General features: G+C 42.9%; 1 protein-coding gene and 1 long non-coding RNA gene across 2 annotated transcripts in view; one reads left to right on the forward strand and one right to left on the reverse strand.

Moving 5' to 3' along the window:
• The window catches only part of LOC139175498 (uncharacterized), a 39,880-nt gene that overhangs the window by 526 nt on the left and 25,034 nt on the right, over positions 1–14,320 (forward strand). The gene's annotated exons all lie outside the window — the stretch shown is intronic.
• Positions 672–14,320, reverse strand: part of THBS3 (thrombospondin 3) — a 29,866-nt gene continuing 16,217 nt past the window's right edge. Inside the window, exons 14-23 of the mRNA XM_070766622.1 lie at positions 12,749–12,908; positions 11,538–11,656; positions 10,156–10,208; positions 8,411–8,604; positions 6,884–7,062; positions 6,549–6,597; positions 5,933–6,129; positions 4,778–4,950; positions 1,716–1,855; positions 672–952 (exon numbers count right to left, since the gene is read on the reverse strand). Coding sequence (XP_070622723.1) covers positions 897–952; positions 1,716–1,855; positions 4,778–4,950; positions 5,933–6,129; positions 6,549–6,597; positions 6,884–7,062; positions 8,411–8,604; positions 10,156–10,208; positions 11,538–11,656; positions 12,749–12,908 — 1,320 coding nt within the window. The 3' untranslated portion in view covers positions 672–896. The remainder of the gene's footprint in view (positions 953–1,715; positions 1,856–4,777; positions 4,951–5,932; positions 6,130–6,548; positions 6,598–6,883; positions 7,063–8,410; positions 8,605–10,155; positions 10,209–11,537; positions 11,657–12,748; positions 12,909–14,320) is intronic.

The following is a 14,320-nucleotide window of genomic DNA, read 5'->3' on the forward strand; positions in this document are numbered from 1 at the left end:
CAACTTAGAACCCCAGCGATAGGTTGATACTGGTCCGGTCCAGTTCTATGAGCCGCTAGCCGAGGGAGACTCCGCCTACATGCCCCGGAGAAGCAAACCCACAGCGACGGGATTTCGAACCCATCGCTGCTTATGACCCCACCCCCATAATCGAGCCCCAAAATTTACGCCATTAAGAGAGGACGTTTGTTAAAGTCGTTGGTTTTCTCCCGTTTTACCGCCTTTCCTGCCTTCGTCCCATTGGGCGACGCCTTTCTTGTCGCCGTCGCTAAGCGAATCGCTCGCCGGCGTTAAGTCAATAAAAAAACCTGAGCAAACCGGAAGTTCAGAAAAACAGACTTCCTGTATGCCTGTTGTGCTGTTTTTGGCCCTCTGGAGTCATCGGGAAAGCATCCGGAGGGCAAAAAAACAGCACAATGGGCAAACAGGAAGTCTGTTTTTCTGAACTTCCTGTTTGCCCGTTGGGCCATTTTTTGCACTCCGGGGTTACAGGGAAGCTTCCTTGAAAGCCTCCAGTGGGCGAAACGGCCTTCCCCAAAGCCAAAAATCAGCCATCCCTCTCCTAGGGCTAATTTTCCACGTTGGGTCTTATTTTAGTGGAAACACGATATTTATTACAAACTCATTTATTCACGCCCGGAGTCCCCAAAATATGAAAAGCTGCAGATATATTTTTTTTTTATAAAAATGATTTTATGGAGGGAGGGAGGCCCCTAAGAGAACAATTCCAAATCCAATCCAAAGAGGACCCCCTCAATGTTGTGTCGTGCGGCGTTTTTTAGGACTTCTGCAAGTTCGATCCAGCATGGAATCGGGTGGCTCTCCAACCAATGGATCCCGTGTGGGTGGGGAGACCCTCCCCCCTCAAAATCCTTTACGGGTGACGTTTCAGGTTTTTAAGGTTGTTCTAGCAAAATCCGGCGGTACGGTTCAAAGTCGACGGGGACCGTATCTAGAAAAGGAACAATAGAAAAAGAGATGAAGCAATTTTGAGGTTTGGTGATAGACATAGAAACATAGAAGATTGACGGCAGAAAAAGACCTCCTGGTCCATCTAGTCTGCCCTTATACTATTTCCTGTATTTTATCTTAGGATGGATCTATGTTTATCCCAGGCATGTTTAAATTCAATTACTGTGGATTGACCAACCACTTCTGCTGGAAGTTTGTTCCAAGCATCTACTACTCTTTCAGTCAGATAATATTTTCTCACCTTGCTTCTGATCTTTCCCCCAACTGACCTCAGATTGTGCCCCCTTGTTCTTGGGTTCATTTTCCTTTTAAAAACACTTCCCTCCTGAATCTTATTTAATCCTTTAGTGTATTTAAATGTTTCCATCATGTCCCCCCTTTTCCTTCTGTCCTTCAGACTCTACAGATTGAGTTCATGAAGTCTTTCATGATCAGTTTTATACTTAAGACCTTCCACTATTTTTGTAGCCCGTCTTTGGACCCCTTGATATCTTTTTGTAGGTGAGGTCTCCAGAACTGGACACAGTATTATTCCAAATGGGGTCTCACCAGGGCTCTGTACAGCGGGATCACAATCTCCCTCTTCCTGCTTGTGATACCTCTAGCTATGCCGCCAAGCATTTGACTCGCTTTCCCTACCGCCTGACCGCACTGTTCACCCATTTGGAGGTGGTCAGAAATTATGACCCCTCAATCCTTTGGAAGGTTTCCATAACTCGGCTGATTTGCGTCAAACTGCTCACCGTTGCACCGGTATTGCAGGTTGGACCAAATGATGTTCTCCTGAGAAAAACAGAACACGCCGAGGCGCCCGCCTCTCATCGTGGTGTCGAGGACCACCCCGGAGTCAGCTACCAGCTGGGGTCCTTCGTAGAGTAGTACCCTGGGGAGGGGGTTGCGGGGGGAGAGGCGAGGAGAGAAACAGAAATGGGAAGGAACAACACTTAGCCATCAATTGGGGTTTTCTGGATGCAGAAGAAACCTTTAGCCATCAATTGAAGTTTGGGGGAGGCAGAAGGAATGTTTGTCCATCAATTGAGTTGGCCTTCACAGAGGTCACAGAGTTGGCCTTTTCCGGGTCCCGTCGACCAAACAATGTCGTTTGGCGGGCCCCAGGGGAAGAGCCTTCTCTGTGGCGGCCCCGGCCCTCTGGAACCAACTCCCCCCAGAGATTAGAATGGCCCCCACCCTCCTTGTCTTTTGCAAATTACTTAAGACCCACCTTTGTCGCCAGGCATGGGGGAGTTAAGTTATCCTTTCCCCCTAGGCTACTACAAGTTATGCAGGGTATGTTTGTGTGTATGTTTGGTTTTTTATAATAAGGGTTTTTTAGTTGTTTTTATTAATTGGATTGTTCATGTTGTTTTACCACTGTTGTTAGCCGCCCCGAGTCTGCAGAAGGAACTCTTAAGACATCAATTGAGGTTTGGGGGATGCAGAAGGAGTGCTTAGTCATCAATCGGGCTTAGAAACCCACAATTTTTGAGTCCAGCTACTAATTTCACTTCAAAATCAGGGTCCAGCATTCATTTTAATTCCGGTCTTTTGGAAATGAGGAAGCCAGAACTGCATTTCTGGGCAATTTCTCTCCAGGGGGGGGGGGGTTTGTCAGAAATTCAACGCTCCTCTTCCTTCTCCCCTTCCCCCACCCAGCTAAGCAAGGGGAGGGGAAAGTGGGGGGGGGGCAGGGTGTCAAATTCCCACCCTTGTTCATTCTTCCTTTCTTTCTCCTATGCTCGCCCTGCTCTGACCTTTCCCTGCATTGTCCGGCTTCGGAGCGCATGAGTGCATTCCCGCATGGGATTGCTATGACAACTCAGACAATGCCTTGAGGGGGCTCCCCGGGGATGTGGGGGCAGTTTGGGAGGGGGGTTTGTGGAAGAGAGCAAAAGCCGGCTGTGAGAACAAGAGAGAGTGAGAGAGAGAGAGAAAGAGAGAGAGAAAGAGAGAGGGAAAGAAAGAGAGAGAGAGAGGGAAAGAGAGAGAGAAAGGGAGAGAAAGAGAGAGAGAGAAAGAGTGAGAGAGAGAGAGTGAGAAAGAGAGAGACAAAGGGAGAGAAAGAGAGAGAGAGTGAGAAAGAGAGAGAGAGAAAAAGAGAGAGGGAAAGAGAGAGAGACAAAGGGAGAGAGAGAGAGAGAAAGGGAGAGAGAAAGGGAGAGAAAGAGAGAGAGAGAGAAAGGGAGAAAGAAAGAGAAAGAGAGAGAGAGAGAAAGGGAGAGAAAGAGAGAGAGAGTGAGAAAGAGAGAGAGAAAGGGCAAGAGAGAGAGAAAGAGAAAGAGAGAGAAAGTGAGAGAAAAAAGAGAGAGAAAGGGAGAGAAAGACAGAGAGAGAAAGACAGAGAGTGAGAAAGAGCAAGAGAGAGAAGGGGAGAGAGAGAGAAAGAGAGAGTGAGAAAGAGAGAGAGAAAGAGAGAGTGAGAAAGAGAGAGAGAGAGAAAGGGAGAGAGAGAAAGGGAGAGAAAGACAGAGAGAGAGAAAGACAGTGAGAAAGAGAGAGAGAGAAAGCCAGAGAGAGAGAAAAAGACAGAGGGAGAGAGAGAGAAAGAGAGAGAGTGAGTGAGAAAGGGAGAAAAAGAGAGAGTGTGAGAAAGAGAGAGAGAAAGGGAGAGAAAGAGAGAGAGAGAGAGAGACTGAGCGACTCTGGCGTGCACAAACACACACAGACCCGCAAATTGTGGACCGGCCAGAGCTTAAAGTGGGAATGCAACTTGGATTCAGTGCCAACTTGGAAATGAAAATTCAGAAGTGGCAGGAGAGGATATATTTTGTGTGTGTGTGTATGGCTTTCCCTCGGTGGTGCAGTGGTTAGTGTGCAGTTCTGCAAATGAACTTCTGCTGATCTCCAGCTACCAGCAGTTTGGCAGATTGAGTCTCAGTAGGCTCAAGGTTGACTCAGCCTTCCATCCTTCCAAGGTCGGTAAAATGAGGACCCAGATTGTCGGGGGCAAGAGGCTGACTCTGTAAAACCACTTACAGAGGGATGTCAAAGCATTGTGGAGCGGTATATAAGTCTAAATAGTATCGCTATTGCTACCTACCTACCTGTCTGTCTGTCTGTCTCTGTCTGTTTCTCATCTCTCTCTCTTCTCTCTCATACACACCCTCTATCATCTATTTCTTATCTATCTATCTATCTATCTATCTATCTATCTATCTATCTATCTATCTATCTATTTATCTATCTATCTATCTATGTATCATCTCTCTCTCTCTCTCTCTCGATGCAAAAGAAACATTGGGCTATGAATTGATGATTCCTGCATGCAGAAGGAACATTTAGCTGCAAAATGGAGTTTTCTGGATTAAAAAAAAATGTTTGGCCCTCAATTGTGGGTGTTGTGGATGCAGAAGGAACATTTAGCTGAGAAATGGAGTTTTCTGGATTAAAAAAAAACAATATTTGGCCCTCAATTGTGGGTGTTGTGGATGCAGAAGGAACATTTAGCTGAGAAATGGAGTTTTCTGGATGGAGAAACAATGTTTGGCCCTCAATTGTGGGTGTTGTGGATGCAGAAGGAACATTTAGCTGTGAAATGGAGTTTTCTGGATGGAAAGAAACAATGGCCCTCAGTTGGGCTTTTGTGGATGCAGAAAGAACTTTTAACCATGAATTGGGGTTTTCTGGAGAGAGAAGAAACATTTGGTCATTAAGCTGCCAAACTGGAAAACACAATTTAGCCTTGCCTATGCAGGACACTAAACCAAAACTTTGCTTTTGGGGTGGTGGTGGAAGGAGTGGAAGCAGCTGTACGTTTGGGCTGCCATCGAGCGCGGAATTGCAAATTAAAAACTGGGATTATTCTCACCGGATGTAGCCCACTTGCGGCCTGTGCAAGAGACGCCAGCGGTAGGACGTTTTATCCTTCCAGCCGACGTTGCGAGGATCCTTCCACAGTAGCTTGACGTGGCCGGGGGTGTGGCCCGTGTGCCACAAGGCGTTGCGCAGATATTCACCAGGCCCCGTTTCCGATTTTACCGCCTGTCGGGACGAGAAAAAAAATGGCAATATTGGCATTCGATTTAGCCGAAATCTGGTCATGTGGTCAGAATTCAGATGCTTAGCGAGTGAGTCATAATTATGACATCACAGTGCCCCGAAAGTCACATGATTCACCTTTTGAGACTTTCCGACGAGTAACGTCCACGGGGGGACCCAGATTCACCCAACTAGCTGCGTTGCTAATTTAACCGCTGTGGTTATTTGCTTAATGACGGTCACAAAAGCGCCGTAAAAATAGGGCAAAGCACAAGTGATATCTCGCTTAGCAATGGAAATTTTAGACTCGAATACGGTCGTTAAGTCGACTGTGGGATTTGAATTGGGTTGTGAAAGGGTTTGTTCCAGGGACAGGGACTAAACTTACCTCGCTGCCGGTTCGATTCCACCCTCGCCGCGTGGCCACGCCTTGTGGCCTGCGCGGTTGCCAAAAAATAGAATAAAAAATAAAATAAAGAACAAAAAAAAAGCCAAGATGGCAAACACATGTACAGTGCCAAAAACTGGACTTCTGCGTGTGCTCGGAAGAAAAAATAAAATTTAATAATAAATTAATAGATAATAAATAAAATAAGTAAAATTATTTGTTTATTTATTTAAAAAAATTAATTAAATTTAATATAAAAGTTTATTTTATTAAATAAAATTTAATAATAAAGAATGATAAATATATAATAAATAAGTAAACAAATAAAATAAATAAATACAATTATTTATTTATTAAATAATTTTTTTATTTATTTAACTTAATATAGAAACATAGATTGACGGCAGAAAAGCCATGGTGGTTTGCTCATGTTGGCTTGAATTTTAATGTCTTTAAAAATATCCGCCAATCAGTCGTGCTGAGCATTTGTAAGCAAAAGGAACCCGCCCTGCAGATAAGATTATTTCGGGAGCGGATAAAGCTAAATGACCTTTGGGTTACCACCACCCTCCCGCCTTCATGCTAAACGTCATTCACCTTAAGCTGCAGGCTGGGCTCAGCCACGGCCCGGAAAGGCGTGGCCTGCCAGTAGGTCTGTTCGGTTTGTTTCCACATGACCACGTAAAAACTGGCGCTGTCTTGGTAGGCGAAGATGAAGCCGGCGTAATCGTCATCGGTCACGGTGTTGACGTGGAAAGTGCCTTCAAAGTCCACCCCATTGAACGCCGTGTATCCTACCCCACGGAGTCGAGAGTAAGGTTAAGAGGGGGGCCAGGAATGAAAGGAGGGTAAAAATTCGTGGGGGGCTGGTCAGGAACCAAAGATAGGAGCTGGAATAATTATTTACTTTCACTTTCGGTTTCACAATCGCCCAACTAACATTTACAAGTGGTCCTCACTTAGTGGCAGTTGGGCCCAGGGGTCAGGAATGAAAAGGAGGAGCTGGAATCGTGATTTACTTTCGCTTTCGGTTTCGCAATTGGCCAACGAACACATTTATAGGCAGTCCTCATTTAGTGACAACTGACCGGTTGCAAAGTTCAGGGCCGTCATAACTGCAAAACCATCACTATTTGTATTGTCTAAGGATGTTTTGAGAATCTAAACCATGAAAGCGCCTCCAAAACAAACAAGCTAACATCAGTCTGCTTACCTACAGCCAAGCCTGGATCGCTGTTCATGGTTTGGACGATTTCCATACCCTGAAAATAAAATTTAGTGATGAGAGAGTAAGAGAGAGAGAGGGAGGGAGGGATGGAGGGAGGGAGAGGGAGAAAGAAAGGAAGGAAGGAAGGAACGAAGGAACGAAGGAACGAAGAGAAAGGAAGGAAGAAAGGAGGGAAGGAAAGAAAGAAGGAAGGAAGGGAGGAAAGGAAAAAAAGAAGGAGGGAAGGAAGGAAGGAAGATTTTAACAGACCCTACAACTGTGTGGACATCTCAGCAACTTCAGAACAGGTTGCCCGATAGATGATATTCCATTTTCCTTACCTGGTTAAGGACAACCCAGTTGGGATCAATTTGAGCATCTCCCTCAGGGTCCAAGATGACCGTCTGGTAGGCCCGGAAGTCGGTCAATGTCACTTCGGAACTCTCTGGACACACGTCTATAGGATCGGCCACCGTATCATTGTCAAAATCCTCCTCGCAGGCGTCTCCCACGCCGTTGCCTACACAGATCAATAAACACGTGTGAACTCATTCGCCAAAGGCATTACTAAGGCAAACTAACTAAGCTGGAAAGACCTGAGTTTTTATCCAGCTTTTAATTTGGTTAGTAGGAAATGGATGGATGCATGGATGGATGGATGGATAGATAGGTAGATATGAAGATAGATAGATAGATAGATAGATAGATATGAAGATAGAATAGATAGATAGATAGATAGATAGATAGATAGATAGATAGATAGATAGATAGATAGATAGATGATAGATAGACAGACAGACAGACAGACAGATAGGTAGATATGAAGATAGATAGATAGAATAGATAGATAGATTGATAGATAGAATAGATAGATGATAGATAGATAGATAGATAGATAGATATGAAGATAGATAGATAGATAGATAGATAGATATGAAGATAGATAGATAGGATAGATAGATAGATAGATAGATAGATGATAGATAGATAGATATGAAGATAGATAGATAGATAGAATAGATAGATAGATAGATAGATAGATGATAGATAGAGAGATAGATAGATAGATAGATAGATATGAAGATAGATAGATAGATAGATAGATATGAAGATAGATAGATAGATAGATAGATAGATATGAAGATAGAATAGATTGATAGATGATAGATAGATAGACAGACAGACAGACAGATAGGTAGATATGAAGATAGATAGAATAGATAGATAGATTGATAGATAGAATAGATTGATAGATTGATAGATAGAATAGATAGATAGATAGATGATAGATAGATAGATAGATAGATAGATATGAAGATAGATAGATAGATAGATATGAAGATAGATAGATAGGATAGATAGATGATAGATAGATAGATAGATAGATAGATATGAAGATAGATAGATAGATAGAATAGATAGATAGATAGATGATAGATAGATTGATATGAAGATAGATAGATAGATAGATAGATAGAATAGATAGATAGATGATAGATAGATAGATGATAGATAGATAGTTGATAGATAGATAGATAGATAGATAGAATAGATAGATAGATGATAGATAGATGATAGATAGATGATAGATAGATAGATTAGATAGATAGATAGATATGAAGATAGATAGATAGATAGATAGATAGAATAGATAGATGGATAGATGATAGATACATAGATGATAGATAGATAGATAGATATGATAGATATGATAGATAGATAGATAGATATCCACAAGTCTTAAAGTTGCCATGTTTGAAGACCTCTGACCTAAATCGTTACACGACGGGAATCCTTGCATCCCAGATAAAACCAAGAGCTCTCCGGGAAAAATTTAAGATCTCTTTCCTTCCCGCAAGGACAGTTACCGTCGACGTCTTTCTGGTTGGGATTCGCAATCAGGCGGCAGTTGTCAGGCCCAGGAGGCAGGTAGTCTGGGATCCCATCGTTGTCATCGTCATTATCACAGTCGTCGCCCTGCCCGTCGTTGTCCGAATCCAGCTGCGAGCTGTTAGGAATTTCCGCACAGTTGTCTTTGGTGTCTTGGTGGCCGTCACCATCTCTGGGAGACAGGAAGAGGAAGCGGTGAGAGTTAAATAAGCCACAAGCAGAGACGGAGGAGAGCCGGTGGTCCTGAGGTTAAAGCTACTGCCTTGCAGGTTCAAATCCTGGTAAGGGTCTGACTAGCTGATGAGAGCATAATAAGCTCAGAATAGATCTATGGTAGTCTTCCTTCCTTTTCAATTATCAGCAAAAAATATGTTACATACATACATACATACATACATACTTATGACCATGATTGATTTCACTATGTTAGTAATTTATTTATTTGTTTGTTTGTTTATTCATTCATTCATTCATTCATTTATTTATTTATTTATTAGATTTAAAAGTGATTCACTGAACAACTGTGGAGAAAACTTGACTGTTGTTGTTGTTGTTATTATTATTATTATTATTAATTAGATTTGTATGCTGCCCTTCTCCGTAGACTCGAAGACTTTTTTTTTTTAATATAATTTTTTATTGATTTTTTTAGAATTTTACAAAAAACAAAACAGAAAGCATAAAGTGTGCCATCACCATACAGAAAAAAAATTCCCTTCACCAGGGAAGAATCCATTTTGTATCCTTCATTTGCTTTGTCTCTGGGTTACATTGTTCATTCTTTATAGAGTGATTGAATTTTATTTCTTACATTTGCATCGCTTACTGATGTTGTTAATATATAATTTTTAACCTTCTCCCACCGCCTCATTGTTGCTGCTAATTTTCCTTCATTATAACTATGTAGTCTAATTTCCATAATTTCATAGTGAATGTGATCCGCCATGTATTTGCACCAATTTTTTATCGTCCATTTATTGTCATCTTTCCACCCAAGCACTATAGTTGCCTGGGCACTTTCTATTGCTGCAATTTTTATTTCTTCGTATTCTTTTACCTCACTATTTTTTATCAATAATGCTGCCTCCCGTAGACTCAAAGACTTAATGTACCAATTAGCCCTAGAAATTTTGGGTTCAATAGGGGTTATACCTAAAATGGCAGTATTTTTTTAAAAAAAAATACATACATAAACATATTTATCTTTGAATTATATTTATTAGTTTCTTGGATTTTCTTTCTATGTAATTTCTTTTCATTTATGCTTTCTTTCCTCTAGCTACCGGTAATTATAATCATTTCCCCATATCTTATAATATTCGGAGTCTTCTTTCCCTTCTAGCTTCTTTGATATTGTCTTTGGTGTGTTCAGTAAAATGGCAGTATTTTTATGACCTCTGCCCTAAGAGCCGCCGTGGCAGCCTGGTGTCCTGTTGAGGTTTAGGACTACAAAACCCATGCTCCTTAGTGAAGACTTGGAAGCATTCCTCCCTTCTCCATTGGACTTTTTCCTCACCCGTTCCTTTCCAATATTTCCAAGCCACGTGTGGACTTCCATCGTTCTGATAACGGTCTGTTTCCAGACAAATGCTGGTTTATAAGCCTTCAAAACCTTGACAAAACCCCCTCCCTCGAACCTAGTTTCATTGTAGCTTGTCATCTGGCGGGGACAAAATCTATTTTTAAAACGGGATTCAAGCATCGGAATTGGGTTTGTTGTTACCTGTCCTCGTTCGTGTCACAAGCGTCTCCCACCAGATCACTGTCCATGTCTGTCTGAAAGAAACCAGGATGTCAGGTGAACAAGCAAGCATGTAGTTGGTGCAGCATTTGGGAGAGGCCAGCATTTGAGGATACCCAGGTTTTAAGGGATTACAGCACCTCAGACCTACATCAATGACTCTACATCAATGACCTTTGCGATTACATCACAAGAAACTGTGTCCTCTTCGCCGACTATGTAAAACTCTTCAACACCACCGATTACACAATTACTCTCCAAAAAGACCTTGATGCTGTTTCTGAGTGGTCCAACACATGGCAACTCCAAATCTCAACTAGCAAATGCTCTGTCCTACACATTGGGAAGAAGAATCTGAACTCCAAATACGGACTGAATAATCAAATTATCACAGATAATCCCCACTCGGTTAAAGACCTTGGTATACTAATAACAAAAGATTTAAGTGCCAAAGCCCACTGCAACAACATAGCCAAGAAGGCTTCAAGAGTTGTAAACCGAATCCTACGTAGCTTCTGCTCTGGCAATCTCACACTACTTACCAGAGCTTACAAAACTTTTGCCAGACCCATCCTCGAATACAGCTCATCTGTTAGGAACCCATATCGCATCTCAGACATTAACACCCTTGAAAATGTTCAAAGATACTTCACCAGAAGAGCCCTTCACTCCTCCACTCGAAACAGAAGACCCTACGAAACTAGACTTTGAATCCTGGGCCTAAAAAGCTTAGAACTAAGACGCCTTAAACAAGATCTAAGTATTGCCCACAAGGTCATATGTTGCAACGTCCTGCCTGTCGGTGACTACTTCAGCTTCAACCACAACAACACAAGAGCACACAACAGATTTAAACTTAATATTAACCGCTCCAAACTTGACTGTAAAAAATATGACTTCAGTAACCGAGTTGTCGAAGTGTGGAACTCATTACCGGACTCCACAGTGTCATCCCCAAACCCCCAACACTTTACCTTTAGATTATCTACGGTTGACCTATCCAGATTCCTAAGAGGTCAGTAAGGGGCGAGTACAAGTACACTACAGTGCCTTCCGTCCCCTGTCCTATTGCTCTCCTATATCTCCTATATCTCTTATACCTTTCTTCTATTCCTATATCTCTTCTTCTATTCTTTCATTGATATGTTCTATTACTATACTTTCTTTTCTATTATTTCTTAGATATATTTTACTATGAGTATCTCCTCTATAACCTTCATCATGTATTTTACTATGTGTATATAGATATATACCCACTAAAACCCTCATTGTGTATTGGACAAAATAAATAAATAAAAAATAAATAAATAAATTCCAAGATAAATATCAGTCTACATTTCTTGTAACTTCCTGGAGGATCAAACCTGAGTTGGATTGCTAAGTTCTGGACAGCTGTCGCAAGCGTCCCCAACACCATCTTCATCCCGGTCAGTCTGCAGAGGGTTGGGTACCTTCGGACAATTGTCCAGCCCGTTGGGAATCCCTAGAGAGGGAAAACAGTAGTTAGCAAAGCTTTTTTATTTTCAGTTTCCCTATGTCTGATTCTTTTTCGATATCTTGATCGTAGCAAATTCTACACAGGTAGTTTGAGTTCCTGGAGAGAAAATTAACAAATCGAAGCTTTCACATTTTTTCCCCCTGCAAGGAAAGTACTGTATTTTTGGGAGTATAAAACGTACCTTTTCCTCCATAAAGTGGCTTAAAATTCAGGAGCGTCTTATACTCTGAATGTAGCTTTTTCCCCCCCCAGCCCTAACTAGGTGCTAACAATCTTCCCTGCTCTTAACTTGCAGGTTCTTTCATTGTTACTCTCTGCAAAGAATGTTTTCCAAGCCTTAAGACTTTGCAGGGTTTTTGTCATTGCTCCAACTTGCTCCGAATAAGTTTCTTTCCAGCCCTAACGATGTTCCCAGCTTTTACCCCCTTGCAGGTTCTTTCATTGTTACTCTCTGCAAAGAATGTTTTCCAAGCCTTAAGACTTTGCAGGGTTTTTGTAATTGCTCCAACTTGCTCCGAATAAGTTTCTTTCCAGCCCTAACGATGTTCCCAGCTTTTACCCCCTTGCAAACTCTTTCATTGTTACTCTCTGTGAAGAATGTTTTCCAAGCCTTAAGACTTTGCAGGGTTTTTGTCATTGCTCCAACTTGCTCCGAATAAGTTTCTTTCCAGCCCTAACGATGTTCCCAGCTTTTACCCCCTTGCAAACTCTTTCATTGTTACTCTCTGTGAAGAATGTTTTCCAAGCCCTAAGCGACACATCACTGCAACTAGGTAACATCATTCATCAGTGCTAGAAAAGAATGGCTTTGCTGAAAGGAGGAGGAGGAAGAAGAGGAAGAAGAAGAAGAGGAGGAGGAGATCTGTGATATCTTTAATGGTTCTCTGAGCTTGGTTATTTCCCTTGCAGGCATTTCATAACCTGACTAGGCAACACCATCAGTACTAGGAGGAGGTGGGATCTGCTTTCTTTCAACCAAGCTCAGACAGCTCCGAAGACACTTCAATGGAAGGTTGCAATCTTGGATGGCTACAGGATCGACCCTCCCCTCCAGCTGTGGGGCGTCGAGGGCCTTACCATCCCCATCAATGTCGTTGTCACACGCATCGCCTTCCCCATTGTGGTCGGTGTCCTTTTGATCGTTGTTCGGGACGTTGGGGCAGTTGTCACAAGCGTCGCCAAATGAATCTGTGTCCGAGTTTTGCTGGTCTTTGTTGGGGAGGAGACGACAGTTATCCTGTAGAATAAGACAGGTGTCTGTGTGTGTTGTGTGAAAAGACTCCTATTCCGACCTAGGCTTCACGCCTTGTCACAAAAACCCCACAATGTTTCCCATAGGAATCAATGGAAAAGCGATTAAGGCATGCAAGCCCAAAATTCACCCCTTTTGCCAGCTGAAGCGCCCGTTTTTGCACTGCTGGGATTCCCCTGAGGCTCCCCTTCATGGGAAACCCCACCTCTGGACTTCCACGTTTTTGCGATGCTGCTATTTCACTGAGGCTCCCCTCGCTGGGAAACCCCACCTCCGGACTTCTGTTGTTGCCAGCAAAGTGCCCGTTTTTGCAATGCTGGGATTCCCCTGCTGGGATTTCCCTGCAGCATCGTAAAAACACGTAAGTCCGGAGGTGGGGTTTGCCATGGAGGGGAGCCTCAGGAGAATCCCAGCAGCGCAAAAACGGGCGCTTTGCTGGCAATGGAAGGACTGGAGGTGGGGTTTCCCAACAAGGGGAGCCTTCACCTGGCAACGAAAGTCCGGAGGCAGGGCATCCCAGCGGCAGCGGCGGGTTCGTAAGGTGAAAATAGTTCGGAAGAAGAGGCAAAAAAATCTTAAACCCCAGGTTCATATCTCGAAAAGTTTGTATGATGAGGGGTTCGTAAGATGAGGTAGCACTGTACATATACCATTTAGCACACAGCAATATATCATATATTATTAGCACACAGCAATATGTTCTATTATTCTATTATAATAGAATATAATTCTAGTATTAGCACACAGTAGTATTAGCACACGGCAAGTATATATACCATTTAACACACAGCAATATTTATGTCCTATGGGAGGGGCCATCCAGCATCCCCTTGGGCTTTTACTCCTGAGTCGACCTCTGTTCCTCAATTGTTCCTTTCTCCTGGCAGCTCACATCGGGAACAGGCTCCAGCTGTTCTTCTGCCCCACTTATCTCCAACCCCGAAGGTAGCTAATAATTTTCTGATGGCCCTGGCTCCGTCTCTGCCTCGGATGCAGAGCTCTCATCAGAACCTGCGAGATATTGCTTCCTACCCATGTGCAGTAGCCAAATCTCATTCGGACAAGCATTTGCGCCCGCCGGATGTGCCCCCGCCAGTCACCCGAAGCTACGTGCACATCGACCAGTAGTGGCAGTAATTGGATTCTACCCTACATTTTACATGCCTTAAAACCAATCTATGCCCCAAATCCTTTACACCTTGTTTGCCAAGAATCAGGAGAATGTCTTTGAAAACGGCCCCCCGCTCACAAATCTGCAGTGCCCCCAACACATTTTATTTGCTATAGGGAGGGGTCTGAGAAGTCTGAAAGCATCCTTAGAAATAGCTTGTGGGTGAGGTACGGCTGGCTTGGCCATTGCTCATCCAGTACATGGGGATTGCCATGTATACATTGAA

The sequence above is a fragment of the Erythrolamprus reginae genome, chromosome 13 (genome assembly GCF_031021105.1).
Source record: "Erythrolamprus reginae isolate rEryReg1 chromosome 13, rEryReg1.hap1, whole genome shotgun sequence".
Taxonomy (NCBI): Eukaryota; Metazoa; Chordata; class Lepidosauria; order Squamata; family Dipsadidae; genus Erythrolamprus; species Erythrolamprus reginae.